Source organism: Apodemus sylvaticus, chromosome 17 (assembly GCF_947179515.1).
Source record: "Apodemus sylvaticus chromosome 17, mApoSyl1.1, whole genome shotgun sequence".
Taxonomy (NCBI): domain Eukaryota; kingdom Metazoa; phylum Chordata; class Mammalia; order Rodentia; family Muridae; genus Apodemus; species Apodemus sylvaticus.
In genome coordinates, this window is record NC_067488.1 from 69,458,567 (window position 1) to 69,474,331 (window position 15,765).

The 15,765-nt window shown below is 50.8% G+C and overlaps 1 protein-coding gene across 1 annotated transcript in view; it reads left to right on the plus strand.

Moving 5' to 3' along the window:
• Bin2 (bridging integrator 2) overlaps nucleotides 1–12,338 on the plus strand; it is a 28,145-nt gene extending 15,807 nt beyond the window's left edge. Inside the window, exons 6-11 of the mRNA XM_052161362.1 lie at nucleotides 2,127–2,234; nucleotides 2,510–2,595; nucleotides 4,302–4,377; nucleotides 4,971–5,053; nucleotides 6,818–7,505; nucleotides 11,937–12,338. Coding sequence (XP_052017322.1) covers nucleotides 2,127–2,234; nucleotides 2,510–2,595; nucleotides 4,302–4,377; nucleotides 4,971–5,053; nucleotides 6,818–7,505; nucleotides 11,937–11,966 — 1,071 coding nt within the window. The 3' untranslated portion in view covers nucleotides 11,967–12,338. The remainder of the gene's footprint in view (nucleotides 1–2,126; nucleotides 2,235–2,509; nucleotides 2,596–4,301; nucleotides 4,378–4,970; nucleotides 5,054–6,817; nucleotides 7,506–11,936) is intronic.
• The last annotated feature ends 3,427 nt before the right edge of the window (nucleotides 12,339–15,765 follow it).

Genomic DNA, 15,765 nt, shown 5'->3' on the forward strand with positions numbered 1-15,765 from the left:
TTAGAATCCTGTTTTGTGTGTTTGTTTTTAGACAGGATCTTGCTATGTCCTCCAGGCTGGCCTGAGACTTGCCACCCTCCTGCCTCAGCCTTCCAGGTGCTGAGATTACAGGTGTCACCATGCCTGGCTAAGGTATCCCTGTTAGATGTGAGAAACAGCAGGCAGATCTATGATGTCCATTGCATAGAAGAAACTTAGAGGCTTAGAAACTTAATATTATCTTCAAACATTTGAAATTCTGTCAGGAGAAAAGGACTCAGCCCATCCCAAACTGTTTAGAAAGTAGAATTAGAATTAAAGATTATAATTGCTTAAAATTATTTTTGCTTTTTATGTGTGTGTGTGTGTGTGTGTACATTACATAACAATAGTGTGATAAGAAGACAGTTTTGGGGAGTCAGCTCTCTTAGTCTACCACATCATCTGAGAGATGTGACCACTGACCCTGACTCTGACCCCAACCCTGACCCTGAGCACCTTTAGAACTGACACATCTCTGGCCTCAGAATACTTTTTTTTACTTATTCAACTAAATTTATTAATCATCTACTGTTGTGCTGACTTTAGATTGAGAGGAAGCTAACATATGGTTCCAAAGTTATGTTAATTATTGAGCTGAACTTTTTTTTTAAAGATTTATTTATTTTGTTTGAGTGTACTGCAGCTGTCTTCAGACACACCAGGAGAAGGCATCAGACCCCATTACAGATGGTTGTGAGCTGCCATGTGGTTGCTGGGAATTGAACCCAAGACCTCTGGAAGAGCAGTCAGTGCTCTTAACCACTGAGCTATCTCTAGCCCTAAGCTTAACTTTTGAGCTTAAGTTTTCCAAAAATAAGATAAAATACACTCTGAGATAGTTTTCTATTCTGTGTCCAAGTAGAAGTTGAATTATATTACTGTTTGTTTGGGTTTTTGTTTGTTTGTTTGGAGACAGTCTTACTATGTAGCTGTCTTAGTTAGGGTTCCTGTTGCTATGATGAAACGCCATGGCCAAAAGCAACCCGGGAGGAAAGGGTTTATTTGGCTTACACTTCTACACCACAGTTCATCATCAAAGGAAATCAGGGCAGGAATTCACACAGGGCTGAAACCTGGAGCAGGAGCTGGCACAGAGGCCTCTGTTTCTTGGCTTGCTCCCCATGGCTTTCTCAGCCTGCTTTCTTATAGAATCCAGGACCACCAGCCCAGGGACTGCACCACTTGCAATGAGCTGGGCCTCCCCCTCCGGAGCTGTCAATCACTAAATAATAAACTGCCCTACAGCCTGATCTTATGGGGGCATTCTCTCAATTGGGGTTCCGCCATTCAGATGAATCTAGTTTGTATCAATTGGCCTAAAGTAGCCCAGGCTAGCCTGCTGGCTTCTGCCTCCCAAGTGCTGGAATTATAAGTCCTGTGCTACCACACTAATCTTCCTCCTCCTCTTTAAAAGTTGCATTATTGTGTGTGTATGTGCGCACGAGCACCATGTGAAAACAAGTAACTGCACCCTAGAAAAAGGTATCAGATCTCCTAGAACTGGAGTCAGAGGTGGTCGTGAGCCCCCTGATGTGGGTACTGGGAACTGAACCCAGGTCCTGGGTTAGGCGCACCATGCAGTCCCATGCTGAGCAAGTGTGAGGACACTATAAAGAGGACCGCAAAGGTCTCTTCAGGTTCTGACAGAGGATATGGGCAGCGGGAGAGTTTGTTCTTCGAGTATAGCTTGTGGTTCTGAGGAAAGGAACCGGCATAAACTTTCCCTGCTTACAACAGTTTAAACTTTCCCTGCTGACAACAGTTTATGGTCTCTGTGTGCTTAGAGCTTTTAGGGCGCGTTTATGCTCAGCATCTGTCAGTGAAAGAATCCTGACTTGCAGTTTAGTGGAATCCTCACGGTTGTTACTGAAGCTGAACCAGTTTATTATAATAGGCTGGTAGGAAACTTTCACTCTCGGTACAGGTTTCTCTAGCTGAGAACCCCCATTTTCCTGAGATCGTGAGGGACCCTGGGGCTCAACAGCTTATTAGAAGGTCAAATTCGGTGGTAAGGTCCAAGGATCTGGTTTCTTTGCTTGGTCCTCTGTCACACGTCCTGGCCAGCGGAAAGCCGCATCTGCACCCTTTCTCACCACCCTGGCTAGGAGAGGATTGCCAAGCGGGGCCGGAAGCTGGTAGACTACGATAGTGCCCGCCACCACCTGGAGGCCGTGCAGAATGCTAAGAAGAAGGATGAGGCCAAGATGGCCAAGGTAAGAACAGCCAGACGACCTCTCCCCTGCCAGGAGTGGACCGGCAGCTGGGCTAAGACAAGTAGAGGAAGGACAGGCTCCTTGGTTGTTTTCCCTGTTACTGTAAGGGCAGCGAGCCCTGCGGCTGAGAAGGAGGAGGAGGACATGGTTCTGGGCAAGAAGAGACAGGGAGAGGGTGAAGGAGGATCTGGGCAGGGAGGGGAGAGGTGGAGAGAGTGAGGGGATCTGGGTGAGGAGAGGGAGGGAGCAGCTGCCAGCCCCTTGTTCCATCCTAGGCAGAGGAAGACTTCAGCAAGGCCCAGGTTGTGTTTGAAGATCTGAACCAGGAACTCCTGGAGGAGCTGCCTGTTCTTTATAACAGGTAATGACTGACGCTCAAGTCGGGGCCAGCTGCTTAGGCCAACAGGTTACAAAACCACCTGATGGTCCAGATATGGGACCTCCCCAGCTGGTAGGATGCTGCTCCCACCCCACAGTGGCGTGTGTGATTAACAAGCATCCTTATCTCTCTGGACTTGTGACACAGATCACTGTCTCTGCCCCACCGGCTTTTCGGGTTTGAGGACAAGGTGTAGGCTGGGTAGGAGAGATCTTGTCAGGAAAGTGCATTGTCGCCCACACGGCAGGGATATGCCTTCATGACAGGCAAAAGTGTTCTAGATTTATTTTGCACAGTGGAAGAGAAACTTCACCTGCATCTTATTTCTATCGCACCGAGTGTGCTTTAATACAATTGCAGCAGAATACCGCATTGCGTGCAGTGTGTCTTCCTATCTATGTAGGTTATAGCTATGTAGCCCAGGCTGGGCTTAGACATTCGATCCTCCCATCTAGACCTCCCAAGTGCCAGGATTACAGGCATGACCACCATGCCAACCTGTTATGATATAGTTTTTTAATTGACTACATTTATGTGTCTCTAAATTTAAACAGAATGGTGAAAAACTTAATTTCTTTCCATGTGTTGTGGGTAGCCCACCAAAGATGCCTATACAGACACAAATTCCAATTGAAAGCCTTTATTTCAGCCACTGCGACCCAGGGGTGGCCATGAGCGTCCAGAATATGGGGTTTTAAAGGCAAAAACCATGTTCTGGCATCTTGATCAGCAGGTCCCAGAGCAGAGGCAACGGGTGTACAGAAGCCCAGCTATTCGGTTAGCTGCAGGGATTTCAACAAACAGGCCAGGATGTGTTAGCTAGGACATCCTGACCTCTGGTCCTAGGATTCTCCATCAGGATCAGACTCTCGTTAGACCTGAAATGCTTTCAGCAAGAATATAAGGTGCAGGAACCTCTGCACTGTCTTGCCCTGTTATAGATACAAACTTTCTGATTTGTTTATAGGAGAATTCTGTTGCAATATACATACATAGAAGTTGTGATTTGAGCCAGGTGGTAGTGGTGCACTCCTTTAATCCCAGCACTTGGGAGGCAGAGGCAGGTGGATTTCTGAGTTCAAGGCCAGCCTGGTCTATAGAGTGAGCTCCAGGAAAGCCAGGGCTACACAGAGAAACCCTGTCTCGAAAAACAAAACAAAACAAAACAAAAGTTGTGATTTGATGAAAGAGAAAGAATGGTTATTTATTATAATAATTATTATCGTGTGGCCTTCTATTTTTATAGCTCTTTTAAAAATTCTGCAAGCAGCTTCTACATTAATATCTCAAAATTGATAACTAGAAAGAAAAGAAAGAGAGAAAGAGAGAAAGAAAGAAAGAAAGAAAGAAAGAAAGAAAGAAAGAAAGAAAGAAAGAAAGAAAGAAAGAAAACAGAGTCTTACTATGTAGGCATGATTGGCTTTGAACTTATAGCGATCCACTTGCCTCTGCCTCCCAAGTGCTGGCATGTGCTGCCACACCCAGCCGGATAACTTTGAAACTAGAGTTAGTCAACTTCAGTGTGAGCCTGGGCTAATTTGTCTCCCCTAACCTCTGCACTCCTGGCACAGCTGTCCTGATTCCAGAGGATCCTTGTCAGGATGGCAGCCTGCTGTCCTCTGGAGAGCGGGCGGCTTGCTGGGCTCCCTCCCATCCACCCTCACATGTGCTTGTGTCTTTTCTCGTAGTCGCATTGGCTGCTATGTGACCGTCTTCCAGAACATTTCCAACCTAAGAGATGTTTTCTACAGGGAGATGAGCAAGGTGAGAAACACTGGCCATTGAGGCTCTCAGTGGGCCTCTCTAGAGTCCAGTAGGCCTCACATTGATGCTCACACTGGGAACAGAGTCTAGCTTTTATTCCCAATGAGATGAGAGCCCTTGCCTGACTGTGTTGAGTGCTGTTGAACGTGCATCTGTGCACACTCTCCGAGGGCCCTGTCCATCTCCCTTTGCTGGCCCAGCAGAAGCATCTAAACCCAAGCCCTAGCATGAATGAGGAAGGAGGTGGGGCCTACAGAAGGGTAGCCTCTGGCTGTTGCTGGGGTCAGGAGGGTAGGGCTCAACTGAGAGAGACCCTGCCCTGTGAGAAACTCTGCTCCTCTGCCCTGAGAGAGAGAGAGAGAGAGAGAGAGAGAGAGAGACTGACTGAGAGAGAGACTGAGAAAGACCCTGCCCTGAGGGAGCTGCCCAGAGAGAGATGCCTTGAGGGAAGGTGGGGAAGGGCAGGGAACAATGGACCAAGGCCAGGGAGCAGGGTGGGCCAGAGGAGGTTTTGTTTGGGAAAGCTGACTGGGAAGGGAATGGCCAAGGCTCCCTTAGGCTAACCTGTCTGTCCTCTTTCTTCCTGCCTCTAGCTGAACCACAATCTCTATGAAGTGATGAGCAAACTGGAGAAGCAGCATTCCAACAAAGTCTTCGTGGTGAAGGGCCTGTCAAGGTGAGTGAGCCACCTCTCGGGTGCCCTGTGTGGACACAGTGTCTCCATTCCTGCCCACGAGCCAGCCCTTGCCTTGCGCTCTTGCTCATGGCTGTCTGGTCTCTCGTCAGATAGTGCAGGCGTGAGTAGAAGTAGAGACTGCGGACAGACGACCAGGAGCTGCGGCAGGCAGGCGCAGGGCACGGCATTTCACATGGGGGCCTAAGCCAAACAGTCGTGAACCTGAGACCGGCCAGGCTGCAGCGCAGAGTTTCAGGCTAGCCTGTGCTACTGCGTGAGAGCTGTGGTGGAGGAAGGAGAGGAGCTGCTGTAAACACAGCTGAAGCGCCCAGTGCCCCGCCCCACCCACTCTGTCCCCACCTCCGCTGAAGATGTCCCCCTTCTTAACTCCAGGACTTGATACTTCTCTGTGTGTCTTACTTCTGTCTCATAGATATACTTGCCCACATAAGATCCTGTTCTATATTTTTAAAATTTTTTGCTGCATTTGTTCTGTGGGGGAGGGGCTTGTGGGGGGAGAGAGAACCAGAGAGTGTCATGAGGAGGTCAAAGGACAACTTGGGGAAGCTGGTTCTCTCTAACCTCTGAGACCTGGGATCAAACTCAGTCATCTGTCCTGACAGCAAGAGCCTTTAGCCCCAGAGTCATCCGCCAGCCCCTTGTGTCCGAGCTTCATGGAAAGTGGGCTTATACTGCCTGTATTACTAGCTGCTCAGGGTGGTCTTGAACTCTGGGACCCCTCTAGTCCTCCTTGCTGGGTCTCTCGGGTCCTGAACAGCAGCACAGCTTCCTTTGTGCCCTCGGCGTCCTTTGAGACGTGTATCCAGTTATCCATGTCACTGGTGTGGCTCTCCTGGCCACGTCTGGCACCACTGTGCACGCTCATGATTTACCACCTGTCCCGTTAACAGCCACTGGACCACTTTCCAGTTTTTTGCTATTGCAGATGCTCTTGCAATAAACACGTGTTTCTCCCTACAAATATTACTTAGGGTTTCTTTAGCATCCGCGTGGAATGGATTGCTAAAACACAGGGCCAGCCGGTGGGCTTCACCAGCCTCATTAGATGTTGCCAAGTTGCTCTTCAAAGCGATTGTTCGCTCGCACTTGGAGAAAGCCTGCCTCTGCAGACAGTGCTGACCGAGGGAGCAAAGATAAGTGACAGCCGGCTGGCACAGGGCTCCGGGTGGCACTGACACTGGCCCCGGGAACAGAAGAATGGGGATCACACTTAGGAAGGACTGTAGACTTCAGCAGACACGTCCTCTTTCTTTACAAAAGCGCCACTCTTCTTTCTCCATCACTGAAAGGCAGGGCTCTCTGTCCTTTCTCCAGCTCCGTCGTCCGCTCCAATGGTGTCCCAGGGTGCTGAAGGCACCGCCTGCTCTTCCTTTAAGCCTTCTAAACTTACTGCTAGAAAAAGCCTTATGTCAACAAAGGATCCCATCAGGGTGAGAACCTAGTGTGTCTCTTCCTCCTCCTGCCTCCACCTCTGGCCTCACGCTCAGGACAAGCAGGGCTGGAGCAGGTCAGAGTCTCTATTTCTAAGGTTTCTCCACTCAGTCTTCTTTTTTTCCACATACTCAGATAAAACTGAGATAGTGGTGTGGATGAAATTTGGTGGTACTTTTTATTTTTAACGAGCTCACCTGACAGTTGTGCCCACTCTCCAGTGCCACTGTAAGCTGTCCTCTGCCTGGACAGTGGTTACTGTGGTCTGCAGGCGGCGGCAGGTGTGTGACCCTGGTGCCCTTCCCTCCACAGCAGCAGCAGGCGCTCCTTGGTCATCTCTCCCCCGGTGCAAAGCTGCACAGCCTCCAGCCCTGTCAGCCCCGTGACCTCGCCCACCAGCCCCTGTGCCCTCTCTGTGACCAGTGAGAGTGAGTCTGTCTCAGCCACAGGAGAGGAGCTGACCTCTGGGGTAGGGGGAGAGGACAGCTGTGAGAGTGAAGAGTCCTTAAAGGACGAGGAAGTGGATGAAGACCAGTCAGAAACAAGCTCTTCAGGGGACGAGGAGGAGGAGGACGACGAAGAGCCTCTGCCAGCCTGCAATGGCCCCACCCCGGCCGCGGCCTCTCCTGCAGCTGAGGTCAAGCCCCAGGAGGACGCTGCCCTGTGCTCCCCAGCCCCGTCTCTGGGCAGAGGTCAGACCGGGAAGGAGCACCCTCCCTCCGGGGAAGTGGTCCTCCGTGCCCGTGCCTCCAGCGAGGGCGCAGAGCAGAGCAAAAGAGCAGCATCTGTCCAGAGGACATCGGCTCCACCCAGCAGGCCTCCACCACCCAAAGCCTCGGGCAGCGGGCCCTGTAGCCCCCAAGGCTCTGCAGAGGGGTCGCAGCCATGCCCCAGGACCTCCTCAGACGCCTCTTCCAATCCAGAACTGCCAGAGACCAGAGAAAAGGAAAACGCTGGCAGCTCGGGACCATGTGCCGCCTCCACCAAGAGCGCCACCCAGGCAAGTGGGGCCTGCGGGCCTTGGGCGGCTTTGCCTGTGTGTGTTTGTTTCTTTGGTCGGCGGGCCTTGGGTGGTTCTGTCTGCTTTGCCTGTTTGTTTGTTTGTGTGCATCTTTGGAGACAGGATGTCTTTCCATGTAGTTTTGGAGTCCTGGAGCTTGCTACATAGACCAGGCTGTCCTGGAACTCACAGAGATCTGGCTGCCCCTCCCGAGTGCTGGGATTAAACACCCGCGCTGTGGAGCCCGGCTTTTATAAAAATACTCTAATATTGGCTTAAGCATAAGGTTTAAGGGAAAGGAACAGACAGACAGACAGACAGACACTTAAGAATACAGTGCAGGTGTCTTTGAAAGAGTTGTCTTTCGTTTGTTTACATTTTGTTTTTTAAGACACTCACTCATCCCATAGCCCTGGCTGGCCTAGAACTCTGGAACTCACTCTCTAGACCAGGAAAGCTTCAAAGGCCCAGTGTCCTCCTGCCTCTGCCTTCCAAGTGCTGCTGCACAGGTGTGCGCCCCGTGCCTGTCCTCTGGGACTCTAGTCCTTTCAAATATCTTCACTGTGGTCAGTTGCCCCATGCCAACCCCCACCCCCAAATCAGTATCTTAGGGTCTCCACGTTTTCCTCAATGGACTGGAAATTCAGGTGTGTGTGTGTGTGTGTGCGGTGTCTGAGTGCTTGTGCACATGTCTGTGTGTGCAGTATCTGAGTGCATGTGCACAAGACTGGGTGTGTGCAGTGTCTGAGTGCTTGTGCACATGTCTGTGTGTGCAGTATCTGAGTGCATGTGCACAAGACTGGGTGTGTGCAGTGTCTGAGTGCTTGTGCACAAGACTGGGTGTGTGCAGTGTCTGAGTGCTTGTGCACAAGACTGGGTGTGTGCAGTGTCTGAGTGCTTGTGCACAAGACTGGGTGTGTGCAGTGTCTGAGTGCTTGTGCACATGTCTGTGTGTGCAGTGTCTGAGTGCTTGTGCACAAGGCTGTGTGTGCGGTGTCTGAGTGCTTGTGCAGTGTCTGAGTGCTTGTGCACAAGGCTGTGTGTGCAGTGTCTGAGTGCTTGTGCAGTGTCTGAGTGCTTGTGCACAAGGCTGTGTGTGCGGTGTCTGAGTGCTTGTGCAGTGTCTGAGTGCTTGTGCACAAGGCTGTGTGTGCAGTGTCTGAGTGCTTGTACACAAGGCTGGGTGTGTGCAGTGTCTGAGTGCTTGTACACAAGGCTGGGTGTGTGCAGTGTCTGAGTGCTTGTGCACAAGGCTGGGTGTGTGCAGTGTCTGAGTGCTTGTACACAAGGCTGTGTGTGCAGTGTCTGAGTGCTTGTGCACAAGGCTGTGTGTGTGCAGTGTCTGAGTGCTTGTGCACAAGGCTGTGTGTGCAGTGTCTGAGTGCTTGTGCACAAGGCTGTGTGTGCAGTGTCTGAGTGCTTGTGCACAAGGCTCTGGATGCCAAACCCAGGACAGAAAAAAGGACAAATCCATTGAGCACTTCTTTTTTTTTTTCCAAATCTAGGAGTATTTAGAATATTTTTATTTATTTTATGTATGTAAGTGTTTTCCCTACATTTGTGTCTGTGCACTGCTTGTGTGTGTGTGTGTGTGTGTGTGTGCCTAGTGCCAGAGGGCATTGGATCCCCTGGAACTGGAGTTAACAGAGGGCTGCGAGACATGTAGGTGCTAGGAGTCAAACCTAGGTCCTTTGGGCACTGGGCCAGTGCTCGTAACCACTGAGCCATCTCTCCAGGCCCACATTCACGTCCTGTGGGAAGCAAACACATGAAGAAAGAACTGTGCTGACCAGACAGGCCCGCAGATAATGTGCTCACCTCAGAAGACTGAGTTTAATTCCTGGGACCTACTGTGGAGAAGAGCTGACCCTCAATCACCCCTGACACGGCACAGGTGTGCTCTTCACACACTCACACACATGCATGTGTGACTCCAGTTCCAGGGGATCCAGTGCCCTCTGGCACCAGGCACACAGCAGATAAGCAAATACATAAAATGCTGAGAAGTGGGCTGGCGCTGCCTGTGCTGGCGCTGCCTCTGCTGGCGCTGCCTGTGCTGGCGCTGCCTGTGCTGGCGCTGCCTGTGCTGGCGCACACCTGGATTCCAGACACAGTACCTGAAGGAGAAGCGGGACCGGAGTTCAAGGCCTGGCAGTTACATAAAAAGATCCTGCCTCAGAAAGTGCAGGCAGGCCATGAGGATGAGGAAAAGCGTACAGAACGGTGTCTGGGAAAGCAGGGTGCACAGCGGGCTGACAGGCAAGCACAGCAGAATGCACTTCCTTCAGAAATGATTGTCCGCCCTTGATGTGGAACTAAGGCAGATGATCTGTGGTCCTGTGTGTCGTAGAGAGTCATGGTGAGATGGCTGACCAGACAGCGTTAGGAATCACTCACAAACCGCAGTCCCTGAGCTAGCCCATACTATATTCCTGGCTCTTCTCTAGAAAATGGCCTAAGACAATAAACAATGCTTTGGGATATTGCTAAATAAGTTAGGTCCTGCCCGGAGGTGGTGGCGCACACCTGTAATCCCAGCACTCTGGGAGGCAGAGACAGGTAGATTTCTGAGTTCAAGGCCAGCCTGGTCTACAGAGTGAGTTCCAGGACAGTCAAAGCTACACAGAAAAAAAAGTTAGGTCCTTGCCTGGCATATATATGCCCTGGGTTTGATACCTAGCACTCCGTTAGGTATGGTGACACAGGCCTACAATACCAGCGCCTCAGAGGTAAAGGTAAAGGCAGTGGGATCAGAAGTTCTAGGTCATCCTCAGGTCTGTGGTGACTTTGAAGCCACCCTGGAGACTATATGAGACCTGTCTAAACAGATCAGGATCTGGAGATATATCTCAGCATTAAAAGTACTTGCTGAGGGGCTGGAGAGATGGCTCAGCCGTTAAGAACACTGACTGCTCTTCCAAAGGTCCTGAGTTCAAATCCCAGCAACCACATGGTGGCTCACAACCATCTGTAATGAGATCTGATGCCCTCTTCTGGTGTGTCTGAAGACATCTACAGTGTATTTACATATAATAAATAAATCTTAAAAAAGAAAGTACTTGCTAGATAATTGTGAGGACTGAGATACAAATTACCTCATTCACATAGCAAGCTGGGAATCAGACGGAGCCTGAAGCCCAGCTCCAGGGGAGAAGGGATAATGGGATGAGCGCGAGGGCTTCCAGCCAAACCTAAAACCTGTGCGACTCGGACTTAGGGAGAGACTCTTTCTCAAAGACTCGCTGTGAGTTGACAGAGGCAGACATTTGAAACCCTCTTCTAGGTCTGCACACACACACACACCCCACATACAGCGTGTGTACGCGTGCACACATGCATGTGTGTATACACACAGACACACCAAAGAAACCATCATGCCTCTAGCTCACAGACCACTTGTGTAGGGTCACTTAGGAGTGAGAGCTGCAGTGTATTCGTGACCAGTAGTAGTTGGAACACGCCCATAGGTACGTAGACAGGAGCCAGCCACACAGACCACAACTGCAAGGAACAATATCTACAAACCAAAGACCTGACTTTCTGGCCTGCAAGCCATGATTCCTTCAAAATCTTTTTTCCTTTTTAAAAACTAATCTGTAAAACAGTACAGAGGAGAGCTCAGAGAAGTGGTATCAGGTATTTGCCCTTTGTATTGTTTATGACCTTGGGAAAGTCTAAGGCCCGTAAGACCTTCAGTGGAAACCCAGGAAGCTAAGCTTCTCTCGCTGGTGGGACTATGGTCTTAGGATCACAGCCCTGAGAGTCACCTCTACAGATCCTGGAGAAAACACCTGCATAGCACCCCAGCCTCAGGAAGAAGCGAGGAGGCCTGGGGATGCCGCTCGGTCAGTGAGTGCTCGCAGGAACACATGAAGCTCTGTGTTCCTCAGTAGCACGGTGGCTCAGTACGGTGACGCGCCTGTAATGTCAGTCCCCGGGAGCGGGCAGGAAGGTCAGCAGGTGAAGGCCGCCCCTGGCCAGTCACATAGCTAGTTTGAATGCTGGGATGACAAGCACCCCACGTTACCTGCCCAGCGTTCACATGGGTTCTGCTCAGCCTGCATATACTTGATTTAAAAAGTGATGTTATACAGAACATATAAAACATACTGACACATGTTCTCACATATAGTGCAGCACAGTAAACTCAGAAGGCGACCCAGAACAGTCATATAAAACAGAGCCATGGATTACTTAACTCTGGAGAAACACCTAAGCAGTTGTAGTGAAAGGTGCCAACTCCCTAGAACAGACAGGTCCTCTGAACATCCTGTCAGGCTGGGAGGCCTGCACAGAGCCAGCAGCTCCTCCTGGGGCGACCCCAACAGTCAGTGCCATAGGCGCTGCCTGACTTAGAATTGAAGAGAAGGAAGTCCTGGTTGAACCCCTCCTGAGTAGGTCAGCATCTAAGGAGCCATGTTTCCCTCCCAGGTATTTGCAAGTGAAAACACAGAACTCTGAACCGCCAAGGACCTCACCTCGCCAAGGACCTCTTCTCTCCAAGGACCTCACCTCAGCTGTCCAGAGAAGTTTCTCAAGCAAAGGGCCAAGGGAACAAGCCACAACCCAGCCACACTCCGGCAGTGTGGACGTGTGCCCTCAGAGACCCGCCACTGCTAGAGTCTGCACCAGCCTGAAGGAAGAGGGCACCACACGCAGGACATTTCACCAGAGGCTTGAGCAGTACTACTAGAAGCAGGGCTGTAAAAATGCCAAAGGAACGCTTCCTTCCGTCCACACATTCGAAGGACATGCGTCCAGCTAGGCACTCACTTGGCCGGGAGCTAACGCTGAAACATTCTTCACTAGTAAATAAAGTATGGTCTTGACTAACCGTGGAGTCTGGCCCTGAGCAGCCATTTTCCACCCAGAAGGGTTAACGATTGCTTCCAGGTTCAGGAGGCTTTAGTCATACACCTGACCCCAGGTCCCCAGCGTCCTGGCTAGAGTGCTTTTGAGTGCCTCCCCATCCCGGTGGGGGAGGGGCGGTCCTCCCAAGCCGTGTATCTCTACAGTCTGGTGGCCTGTGAATGAAGGCCTGAACCAGAAGGATGCAGCTATGAAAGACTGGGGGGGGGGGGCGGGGGGGCGCACAGACAGGAATGCAAGGCCAGGATGGCATTAAGTGCAGGGTCAAAAGTCCCTGGCAAAGCAATGCCATTGGCTGTCAGAGCAAACTTTTGTGGAAACACAGTGGGCCTGGAGCCCCATCACCCACTCTGCCTTTGTTCTTGCCCATCCGCTCCCTGTCCCGTCCCCGCACCCCCCCTCAACCTTTAGTCTCAACAGGGTCTCGTGTAGCCCAGGTTGGCTCGTATCCTTCTGCCCTTGCTTCCACATGTTAAGATGACAGTTGTGTGCTGCCGCCTGCACCCAGCCTACCTTTGTCCTTCCTTGGTCCTCAGTACAGTTGAAAGGTCTCTCCAGCCATTCCTAAGCGTGCAGTGAGAACCTCCTGTGTGCTAAATACAGAGAGCCACAGCAGCAGCCATGAGGAGGCCAGGCAGAGCTGCCGGGGCTGACATGCTTGAGAGGAGGATGAACACTGGTAAGGAATTACTCAAGGTTAAACTTGAGAGACAGGAGTCTGGCCCTGTCATTCTCTGGAACTGACTACAAAGGTTATCTGGACCCCCTGGTGGGAACCTCGGTTATCCGGACCCCGTGGTTGCAGGCAAGGAAAGGACAAAATGAAATAGAGGATTACCCTTGCAAGTAGGTGGTTCATAGAGCTGCTACCCAGCCTCAGCTATGGCTACCTGCCTGGCCACCATGTCCTCTGCAGATTTATGTACACTGGAGAAAAACTGGCTAATTCCTTTTGCACAGTATGCCCATCCTACAGAAGGGACATGGGAATGGTGCCTACTAGGGCAGGGGACAAAATGACATGGTGTCTATGTTGACCAGAAGGTAGTGGGCTGGGGGCGAGGAGGGCCTTTGATAGTAATTACAAACCACCATAATGTTTACTATTATGAGGGTCATTCTATGGGTGTGTACGTGGGTGGAGGCTCACCCAGCTACACAGCACTGTTACGGACTGTTTATTGTACATCAATTACGTCCCGAGCCATAAACACTAATTCTAGAGGGCCCACAGTCCTCTAACGCAGGGCACAAAGAATTTGAGGCACACATAGGATTTTCCGGTAAGTGCGTCCACACAGGAGCTAGGTTCTGTGTTTATTATATCTCGGAGTGAGTTTTCCATTCTACTTTTGTGAATACTTTAGTATACTGTCCAGCACGGAGAGGGGCTGATAACTGAGTTATTTTTTCATCCATCAAGGAAATGCTTCCTTAATCAATACTTCTCAAACCCTCTGATAAGACAGGAAGCACTGAGTGCAGATAAGCCAGCCTCTACCCAGCAGACGCCTCTGCTGGGCGAGTGGACAGCCCTTCCTGGCCCTGTGATGACTGTGTAAGTACACACAGTGGCCACCAGGATAAGCAAACAAGCACATACCACGATGGAGGGCTCACGTCAGAGCACAGCTTCCTGGACCCAAACCCTTAGGAATCACTTTCTCATGAAGTCAAGCCTTCCTATTCTTGTTTCAAAAGAATGTCCTTCCCAGGCTCTCTAGATGCTGTCGTCTTGAAAGGGTGCTTCCCGAGAGACCTTCAGATAACCCTCGGCCTGCTCGGACTAGCTCTCCCACAGGGATCCCCTCCTGTGGCCTTCGGTGGGGATCACTACTCCAGGCTAACTAGGGGGCTGTGGAAGGGTAAGAACAGGGTGGTAGGTGCCTCCGCTGCACGTTCACCATCTGACAAACCCTCGAGCTGCACGGCCACTTCAGTTGGTAGCTTGCTTGTCCAGCATGAGCACCACATAAACCAGACAGGCCAGCACACACCTGCAAGATCAGTCCTCAGAGGTGTGGGCGGGAGGATCAGGACTGCAAGGTCATCTTTGCTATGAGATACAGAGGAAGTTCTGATGCCACTGTGGGATACGTGAGGTGCTGTCCTAAAAAAAAAATCTGGAGAAACCCAGTTCAAACCTTTGCTTAAGGAATTTGCTTTGCCTTTGTCTTCTTGTTTCTCTTCCCCCAGTAAAATGGGAACTCTTGGGGGAGTGGGGCTATGGCCAAGTCACAGGACTCCCCGCCAGATGGGACGGAGACGACAGTACCTGCTACAACAGAGGCACAGCTGAAGTGGAAAATGTCCTCGGCTGTGAGTGTCCAAGGGGCAGGAAAGAGTCCACATGCTTGGGTAGTGCGGGCAGTCTCAGCTGGGAACTGAACTGTTCGCCCAGACATCCAGGAAAACGGCAGTCAGAAAAGGACTCAGAAGATTGCCACCCCAGTAGACACACAAGAGAGCCAATAAAGTCAGGGGAAGATGAATGTCACCTGTCTCCTGTCTGTCTGCCCCAGGTCCCTAGAGGTCTGTTGACAAAAGGTTGGCTGCTCCAGTTTCCAAGGCTTACTTACGCTTCACCCTTGGAGAACACTGGCCAGCCTCGTGAGGCTGTCTGTCTTCAGTTCACTTGACTCCTTACAGAGGTCTGACGCAGATGCATCCTCCAGTCCCTGCCCCCAGACTCTGAAGGACGGTGTTGGCAGGTTGTGTAAGAGCACAGATGGGGTGTGATGTGCCAACATGCCATCCGTCCACGAAATACCAAAGCTGAGGCGGTGGGACTGAACCTGAGGCCAACCTGCGCTGCAGAGAACTCTACAAACATCTGTTTTGATGAATAGGGTACACTAGAGAGCGCAGTACACTACTTACCAAATTCCCTACTATGTGCCAAATTTGGTGCTCGGCCTGTGCCTCATGGAGCCTTTATTCTCTCTCCCCTGCAGCCTTACGCTTTTTAGAATATTTAAATGCCTATCATGTGTCAGCAAACCTTTGAGAAGTATTTATTATTAATTACACAGAGAAATTCTGCCCCCCAAACAAGAACAAAAAAAAAAAAAAAGAAAATATGTATGTGTGCTCTTATGGGGGGGAGGTGTTTGTGCACGCATGAAGGGACATGCATGTCATAACATGCACGTGGGAATCAGAGGACACCTTGTGAGCTCTGCCATCCCACCTTTATGCAGTTTCTACAATGGAACTCAGCTGTCAGGTTAACAAGGCAAGTGTCTTCACTGGCTGAGCCACCTCATCAGCCCCAACAAATTGAGCAAATTGTTTTAAGTGTGCCTGCCAGTGCCGGTGGAGGCCAGAAGAGGGCATCAAGATCCCCTAAGACTGAGTCACAGGAGGCGGTGAGCCTTTCTCCAGCTACCCC